The 9,446-nt window shown below is 48.4% G+C and overlaps 1 protein-coding gene across 1 annotated transcript; it reads right to left on the bottom strand.

Moving 5' to 3' along the window:
- Window positions 1-3,846: 3,846 nt before the first annotated feature.
- Window positions 3,847-6,584, bottom strand: ATG101 (autophagy related 101). Its single transcript, XM_006883850.1, has 2 exons — window positions 6,333-6,584; window positions 3,847-4,251 (listed from the first exon to the last, which is right to left on the bottom strand). Exons 1-2 carry the CDS (start codon window positions 6,582-6,584, stop codon window positions 3,847-3,849), a joined length of 657 nt encoding a protein of 218 aa, XP_006883912.1.
- Between the last annotated feature and the right edge of the window lie 2,862 nt (window positions 6,585-9,446).

The following is a 9,446-nucleotide window of genomic DNA, read 5'->3' as shown; positions in this document are numbered from 1 at the left end:
GCCAGTGAAGGCTCTCCTGCCCAGCCCTTCAGAGGGCTCTTCAGAGGTGGCCTTGGCCAGTTACCTTGTCCTTTGAGCCACCCACCCTTCTCTCCAGATGGCTCCTGTCCTTGGAGAGACAGAGGCAGGAGACTCAGAAAGCACCCACAGCTGTGACTTCTCAGCCCCAGCTTCCTGGAGCAGCCTTCTCCGGAGGCCCCCTAGCTGCTGGGAGCCCTCCCATTTACCCACTACCCTCACACATACTAACTTTTCTCTCTCTCCCTCTCCCACACATACACACACCACACCAAGCTCTTATCCCCAACTACATTTGTCTCTCCCCAGCCTAAGTGGGGGCTCAACCCCTGGCTCTGCCCTCTACACACCTCAGTCCCTGCTCCAGACAAAAAGTTGTCAGGAGTCTTTCTCAAATTTCTTCCAGGAAAAGGCTTCAGGAAGGACAAGACAGGAGGAGGGCAGGTAGCTGAAGCCAAAAAAGCTGGATTGTCTGAGTTTTGGTGCCAAGTCTCTCCTTGTCTCCCAGAGTGATAGACTGGGCTGGGTCACTGCTGAGAGAGGCCTCTGTAATGCGTGGGTTAGGGATGACAGAGGAAGTAGAGGGAGGTGTAGGGTCCGGGAAGAAGGACTCCAGAGTACACTGTATGCTTCTGGGACAGCTAATGGCCATTCTGAGGACAGAGATGGGACAAAGGGTAAAGGGGAACTGCTGCTGGGAAGACAAGCCCGTCCTCAGGCCCCTCCCCAGGCCCTCTGCCTGGTACCCTCTCTCTTCTCATGTGGGAGACAAGGAGCCTCCTTTTGCCCTCTTTTCTGGGGGCAGGGGAGAGTGAGGAAGGGAACAGCCTCTACCCTCTAATCCTTGCACATCTGTGGTGGCTGCAGGACAGACCTCCTGTCGATTGAGAGCTGGACACCAGAGTTACAGAAAAGCTAATTCTCTAAGAAGGGTTTTCTAGCTGCCTCCTGCAGAGCACCTCTCCCGTTACCCATGCTCACCCTGCAAAATTCTTTCCCTTCACCCAGGCTGTGCAATGATTCTCTCACCTGTGGAGACCCAGCTTCAGAGGGTCTGAGCCTCCACTTTGTAGCATCAGGGCGCTCCAGGTGATGTCAAGGGACCTCGGGCCGACCCCTCCCAATCAGCACAGAGTCCAAGGTAGGAACTCAAGAGGGTGCCTACAAGTCGTCCTCGCCACTGGAACCGCTGGGCTCAGCCTCAGGGGATGCGCGCAGCTCACGAGCCAGAAGCGCTACCAGGCCCTGGGCGCGGAGGAGGAGCCCGCCACCCAGGAACAGGACCCCACACAGCACGAGCAGCGACAGCACGCCCAGCACGGCCGCCTGCACCGTGCGCACGCCCGCGGAGGGCTCAGCCAGCGGCCCGGACTGGTTGCAGCAGGCGCTAGGCCAGGGGGCCCTGGTCGCGGCACCAGCCTGTGAGCTGTTCATGCTCCCGCCCGCTGCCCAGATGTGCACAGGGCCACCACATGTGCCCGAGCAAGGGCCAGCGGGGCGGGCCGGCAACGGAGCATGGGAGGGACCACCTGAGGGGCGGATCCCGGGAACCCTACACCCCCACACCTCACCCAGCGCCCATTCTCCCTAAAAGAGGGCTCTTCAAGTGTGGGATTCAACCCTTCCTCAAGAGATCCCCATTCTCACAGCTAGAAAGTAATCTCTTCTCAAGGCCCACTTCCCCACTCAACGAGAATCTCGCTCCTGTCTCCAGCCAGCCCTATCTCCCAGACATTTTCCTCTCCCTTGGCAAGAGGGCTTCTGGCAGCACTTCCCATACAGCCTGAAAATCAGGTTCTCCAGACCCCCATCTTTGATGCTGGCTAGAAGGCTATAAGGGCTACTCACAGCCTGGACTTTCTGTCCCCAGCCAAGGCTCAGCGCAGCTAGGTAACCCAGGTGGCTGCTGGGACAGAAGGTGGCAGGCCAGCTCCACCACCTGAGTGCTTCAAACCTTCCACTCCTATCATCCCCTTGGGGATCCCCTGGGCCTAGTTTAGCAGGTCTGTCTCCTCCGTCCTCCACAGCCAAAAATGAAAGGTAGAGCAGTGGAGTTTCAAGACCTACCCTAAGCCTTTTTTCAAGGCCCATAGGATGGGCCAAGTTGTTCAGAGAACGGGAGAGCACAGGTTTGAACCAACAAGATCAGAAGCAGACTGTAAATCTGACCCCTTCCCTCCACCTCGCTTCTCACAGGGTAGACAGCAAACTACAATGTCAAAAAAACATTACTGCCCTGTCCTCCAAGGGTAGCCCCCTGCCAGCTGAGCACCCCAGTCATGCTAGAGGGGGCACCACAATCCAGCTGCAGAAAATAAAGTCTGGGGAGGCAGAGATGAAGGAGGGGCCCGTCAAGTCTTATGGCTCTTTTACAAAAACAGTCACTGCCAGCCAACACTTGTCCAGGTCACTCCTTGAGGAGGGACTGCCGGCTAGGAGGAAATAAAGAAGGACCCCTCAGAATGCATCTGGCCAAGTGGCAGTCATATTTGATTCAGGGCTGCCTGAGAATGAGCACTCTCCAACCTCTAATTCCCTGAAGCCCCAGACCCCTAGATGATTCCAAAAGATCAAGGATAAGACATCACAAACCCCAGTCATGAAGCAGTGTATGACCAAGTAAGGTAGCATGGACCAGACAGACATGTAAATCCTTTATTGGCATCCTGGCTCCAGGATCATGGGCAAGACCCTTTCTACTTTCTCCCCCAGCACGACCACCCCCTCCAAACACAGAGTTCACACAGTGTGTTAGAATCACTACCTAAATGGTAGCTAAAGAGGATTGTAAAACAAAGAGTCGATCAACCAAAAGCATACTGTACAATAACATTCACTGAATCTGAGTGTGTTTGGAAATGAGAGCACAGGTTACCAAAGCAATGTCCAATCAACCAGGCAGAGACAACCCACCCTGGAAGAGTGTCAATAAATGCAGGTCTCAACATGGCCAATCTCTCTCCAGAGAGAGAAACCTCAAATCAGATGTACTTATCAAGGGCATGTAGGGAGCTCTGGTGGCCTAGTGGTAAGGAGTTATACTGCCAGCCCAAAGACATGCGGTTCATATTTACCAGCTGCTCCTTGGGAGAAACAGGGGCAGTCTCCTCTTATACTATTTACAGCCTCTGAACACCTGCTGGAGGGTCAGCTATGAATCGGTTCCAACTTGATGGCACACAACAACAATGCACTGAGAATACAGAGGAAAAACTCTTTGAGGCCACCATGAAGCAAGATAAGGTAACAGGAAAGTCAAAGACATTATAATTTCCTTAAAAAGAAGGCATGGCTTAGTTATACCAAAAACAACAAATTCTGATCCAGTGTCCCCATGCATGGGGACTGACGACAGTCATATCAGAAGAGTAACACCTGCCTGTGTAAATGTTCAATAAAGCACAAAATCAGACAGTCATAATCGATGTTTAATCTCTCATCATTATGGAGTAATGACCTCAGTGTACATCAGTGTCCTCACAGCTCTGCCAGGAAGGGTTAACATATCAGGAAAGAACACAGCTCAAGAAGAGATTGTGCAACCCAATCTCACATTCTCAGTTTTATTCACCATCCTTCGTAGGGGCTCTTCTGTACAGTGGGGAAGGAACAGGTGTGGAGAGACAGAGTTAGGCTGGACTTACTTGATCATCAGCAAACAAGGACCAGAAAGACTGGTGACTACAGAACATGAAGAGGGGGGATGCCCCTCCTCCGTCTCATCCAAGGACCCAGAGCAGGTTTCCAGAGCCTCAAGGGCCTCAACAGTATCATCCCCAGAAGGCATGGTCTGGGAGCTGTAAAGGAATGCCAAGGCCCTCCTGAGCCCTAGAGAGCAAGGGTGTCTTTGATAAGCCTGCGCATGGTGGTAGTGACTGAGGTCCCCAGGGCGTCGGTGATTTGGAAGGAGATCTTGTAGAGATAGGGCTGCACGTCCCGCAAGCCTGTGTCAAACACGTTGTCCACCTCTGACTGCGTGGGCATCTTGGGCAGATACTCATGCCGGTTCATCACCTCCACAATGTTGATGATCTTCTCACAGAGCTTCTCACCCACCTTCTCCCGGCATATCTGTCGCTCCTGCTCTGTGGCCAGGGCCACCACATGCACCTTGACAGTCCACACTTCCCATGGGATGCACTCGTCCGGGAAAGGCCAACGCGACTTCTTCTTCTGGTAGAACTCCAGGGACATCTGCCCCAGCCCATCACCACCAGAGTTGCGCAAGGCATCCTGGGAGAGAAGGGAAACAGGTGAGCAGGCCAAGAACTCTCAAGCATTTTCATCTGGTGTAGGCCTGCTACCTACACCCCAGGGAAGCACCCAGCCCATCCATGTCAGTCCCTCAAGGCAGTAGGGAACAGAGGCCCAAACAGAAGAAAAGATTTGTGTGAATGACAGCAAACTTCAACCCTGAAATTGGGTGTTAAGCAAGCAAACAAATTCTGTCTCCTTTCCCAAATCCTCCAGTTCTGTTATACTCTGGTATAGAAATCACTACCATTTTTAAGCACTCCTCTGTGCCAGACATGATAATTTCCCTACTGGCTCCTCTCAACAAGTCTATGAGGTAAGTAAACTATCTCCATTTCACTGAGGCAAAATGAGGCTCAGAGACATAAAGGTAACTCTGCCAAAAGTTACACTGCCAGTGAACAACAAGGCCAAGATTTTAATTCAAAAATAGATGTCATATTTCAAAATCTATGCTTTTCACATTTACTTTAGGTCCTTCTTCCCCTAAAACTCCACCCCTGGTGTCCCTATCATTAAAACTTTTCTTGAAAATCATGATCTCTCCATTGTCTCCGTCCCAGGCAAACTGTTATTTCCCTTCTGCCCTGAAAATTTAACACACAGTCTTCTACCCTAATCTGTATATGACAGTCCAAATTCAGTCTCGTTCTAAGAAGGGGCAAGCAGCAAAGGAAGACTGTAAGGCCTAAAGAAACTAAGGAAGAGAATGAAGTAGGGGTGTGGACAGACAGACCAGATCTGGTTGCTTCTACCTCTTCTCTAAAGAGCAATTAAGACCCCGGGTCCCTACAATTCCCCCTGGGGCATAGGTGACCCCTACCATCATTCTCCTCGGGCAGACAGGATCTTAAAGAAGTACCTGTCCAACTGAGTTACTGCCAACCCAGAAATACTCCCTCAAATGTTTAACTATCCATCAAGTTACATGATCTTGACTAATAATAACAATGGCTAACTTCAATATGCTCACTGTGTTCCAGGCTGTTCCAAGCAATTGAGACATCTGACTCATTTAAAACTAGGTGAGGTGGGTACTATTAGCCCTTCCATTTAAAAGGAAAATAAAAAAGAAAAAAACAAACCGACTGATATTGAGTCAACTCAGTGACGCACAGTGGCAGGGCCTATTGGAAAGAACAAACTGCCCATAGGATTTCCAAGGTAATAAATCTATAAAAGCAGATTGCCATAACCTTCTCCCACAGAGCAGCTGGTAGATTCAACCATGCTCTTGACCCCACTACCCCGCATACCTTACACAGACATGCACTAGGGGTGAGACAGCACTTCCTCCCTTGAAGGGTGACTGGGAACCCTCTTCTGAGTTCAGAGGTCCCAGAGGAACGAAGGGAGCTAGCTTTCTCACTAGGACGTGGCCTATGACAGGGTCCCAAGTGACACTAGGCAAACCCCTGCAATGAGCACACAGTGTGGGAAAACAGGCAGGTAATCCTCCTCCTGTGACCCCAGAGCTTGTGCCTTTTAGAAAAAAAAAGATTCTTGTGTTACTTTTCAGAACTGGAAAAAATGCCCATTTATTGATTGATAAAGTGAAATACTGAGATTCTGTACAAAGGCAAAATTCAACACTAACAGCCTGGTGTGCCCCGACCTCCTCTTTCTCATATAGGCAGTACATACAAACATTCATAGAATGTCCAAAAGGGACACTCCACATCAAGGGCAACTCCTCCCTCTCAGGGATGTTTGTACAGGATCAAAGGATCAGACAATGGTGAAAAGTAAAGAAAAAAGGAAGCAGAGAAGGTGTTGGTAGAGCAAGCCGTGGAGTCAGGGAAGAGTCAAGAAAGACTCCAAGGGACCTGAATGTAAATGCTCGACTTCTTGGCTCTTCTCCCCGCAGGTGTTCTCAAAGCCATTCCCCAGTGCCTGTACACATACCCACCTTTCCCAGAGGAGCTCTGAACTCACCTTTTCCTTACAACCTAAAAAACCCCCAACACACATTCTCTGGAAGTGTGAACTGGTCCAACAGCAAGCCACAGAGGAGAGGCACTCAGGGCCCCCATCTGCCATCTGGCAGGGTACACTCCTACCTTGAATTCCCCGACAACCTTGCGTAGGGCCCGGTCAAGCTCGTCAGAGGAGACGCGCACATAGGTGAAGTCAATAAAGTCACAGTCAACATCCTGGGTACCCACGGTGCCGATGGAGTAGGTGCCCTCCTTCTTGTAGTGGAATTTGCCCGTGCTGCGGTGCAGGAGCACGGTGTGCAGCACGGCCAGCATGGCCTCCTCCACCTGCCGCATCTCCACCGACACCTCCAGCACCTCCGAGCGGCAGTTCATCCCGACACTGGGGGCCCACAGCTGGATGGGGCAGGGATTAGGACCAGGAGCTTCAGCCCACCCAGGAGCTACCCTGTAAAAGGAACGCAGATCAGGATGCTGAGGCCTCTGAAAGATCTGCATGTACCTGCTCACTTCCTGCCAGGTCCAGCCCAGCCTAGGCCATTCTACTGGTCCTTCTCTCCATTTCAGCATCACACACTAGGGGAAGAATCATTGGTTCTCAAAGTCACCAGTCCAAACAAGCAGCCCAGGCCTGGATTCCACTTCAGCATCCAGTGCCATTTATAGGAAACACTCTCCATGCACTGCCTCGTATGGCGATCCAAAGACAAGCATGGCCTCTGGCCTTGAGAAGTGGACGGAACAGAGGCAAGGCAGCGAAACCACGACCACAGTGGTGAGACTATGGAGTCGGGGCGAGAGGGGAGCAAAGGAAAGGAAGGATGGGTCTGATTTCCTGCACCCTTGTTAACGCAGCTGGACAATGCTGAGGGCAGTGAAGAGTGAACGATCATTGCCGGAGCTCAAGGAATGGCTCTTAACTACTCTACAGTCACACCAAATTTCATACAAAATTTCTGGGGTCATCCAGACTCCAGTGAAAAATCTTGCAGCTATTCATGCAGAAAGATCAAACACAGAGATCAGTGACAGGTCTTTACAATAATGGTAGTTCCATAAGCAGCACCACGGAATGGGCAGGAGAGAAATGCAAGGTACTAAAGCCTGGGGGCTGAATCCCAATTCTACCACATCTTGCTCTGTAACCCTGGGCAAATCATACAACCTCTTTGAGCCTCAACTCCATCTGCAAAGTGGAGATTGTTGTGAGGATTAAGTAATTTTCCTTTTTAAACAGAAAATGCTGTGAGGAACAGTGACTTGCAAGCCAGACAGGCTGAGTCGGAACCACAGCTCTGCTGCTTGCCCACTGTGTGACCTTAGGCAAGCTACTTCTGCTTAACTACAATGTGGCCAGTCTAGGGCAAAATAAAACACCCTCAGTCATTGTTATCAGGTAGGTCTCAACCCTTCAGGACAGAGCAGAATTGTCCCATCGGGTTTCTAAGACTGTAAATCTTTATACAAGCAAATTGTTACAGCTTTCTCTACAATCTCTAAAAAGAGACATTCATAATCATCACAACTGGACCAAATAAATAACATAATGATAGATGGAGAAAAGATTATCAACAATTCCATTTTACTTCAATCCGTGTGACCAACATGCAAGGTAACAGCAGTCAAGAAATTAAAAGACCTGTTGCCCTGGGAAAACCTGCTGTCAAGGACCTCTCCAAAGTGATTAAGAACAACAATGTCAGTTTAATGTCACCAAGGTGCACTTGACCCAAGCCACAGTATTTTTCAGCTGCTTCATATGCATGTAAAAGTTGGACACTAAATAAGGAAGACAAAAGAAGAACTGATAGTTTTTTGTTTTTTTTGGTTTTTTTTTTATTTTTTTTTTTTAGAACTGATAGTTTTGAACTGTGATGTTGGAAAAAGTATTAAGTATATTACAGACTGAGGGAAGAACAAATAAATCTGTATTGGAGAAGTTCAACTAGGTGGCTCCTTCAAGGCACAGAGGATGAAATAGTCACTTTGAGCATGTTGTCAAGTGGTGCCAGTCCTTGGAAAAAGAGATCATGCTTGGAAAAGGAGAGGGTCAGGAAAAAAGAAGCCTCCCACTTCCCCATCCTGCAGCAAGATGGACTGACACAGTGACGGTAACGATGGGCTTGAGCAGGACAGAAATCCTGAGGATGGCACAGGATAGGGCAAGATTGTATCTCTTGTTTACTGAGTCACTATGAGCTGGAGTTGAGTTGCTGGCACCTAAGAACCTATGCTGAAAAGGTTGGCTCAAAAATTAAGTTAATATGTAAAGCACTGAAAAGAATGCCAGATAAGTAGTAAGCACTCAACAAGTATTGGCTGGTAGGACATTCTATTGCTGAAAACAAAGAGGACTTGAAATGCTTGCTGCATATGAGTAAAAACTACAGCCTTTAATAGGAATTCTAACTCAGCATAAAGAAGACAAAAATTCTCACCACCAGGCCAAAAGGCAGCATCAAGATAGATAAGAAAGAAGGTTCAAGTTGTCAACAATTTCATCTTATTTGGCTCCATAATAAACGTCCTTGGCACTAGCAGTCAAGAAATCAAAAGAAAGCACAACCAGGAGAGAATAACACTGATGAATGGGACCTTCTAAAGATTAAGTCTCTGTGTGCATCAAAAACTTTTTCCAATACAGTGAAGGGAAAACCTACTGATTGGGAAAAAACATTTGGCAATGGTCTCATATGAAGACACAAGTCTCATAACTAATGTTTATAGATGACTACGGGCCTCCAAAAAAAAAAGACTGATAACCCAATTATAAAATAGGCAAAAAACATGAAAAGACTTTTCACAGAGGATGACATTCAGATTGCCAACAGACACATGAAGAAATGCCCAAAATCACTGGCAATAAAAGATGCAAATCAAAGCCACAATGAGATGTCATCTCATCCCACTAGCAGTAGCAAAATTTAACAGAACAAGCAATAAATATTGTAGAAAATATGGAAAGACTGGAACTCTAATACACTATTGGTAGGATTGTAAAATGTTACAAACACCCTGCAAGGCAGTTTGGCATTTCCTAAAAATGCTTAACATGTCTACAGACAAGAGAGGATAAAACAGATGAATGGGACCCTCTAAGAATCAAATCCCTATGCACATCCTAAAACTTCTCCAACAGGGTAAAAAGGGAAGCCACAGACTGGGAAAAAAATATTTGGTAAAGACATGTCAGATAAGGGACTTATATCTAGAATTTATAAAATACTCAAGCACCAC

This window comes from Elephantulus edwardii, unplaced genomic scaffold, assembly GCF_000299155.1.
Source record: "Elephantulus edwardii isolate Elephantulus edwardi_28Jun2011 unplaced genomic scaffold, EleEdw1.0 scaffold00030, whole genome shotgun sequence".
Lineage (NCBI taxonomy): Eukaryota > Metazoa > Chordata > Mammalia > Macroscelidea > Macroscelididae > Elephantulus > Elephantulus edwardii.
Note: the sequence above shows the minus strand (reverse complement) of the source record. Positions and strands in the feature narration are given on the sequence as shown.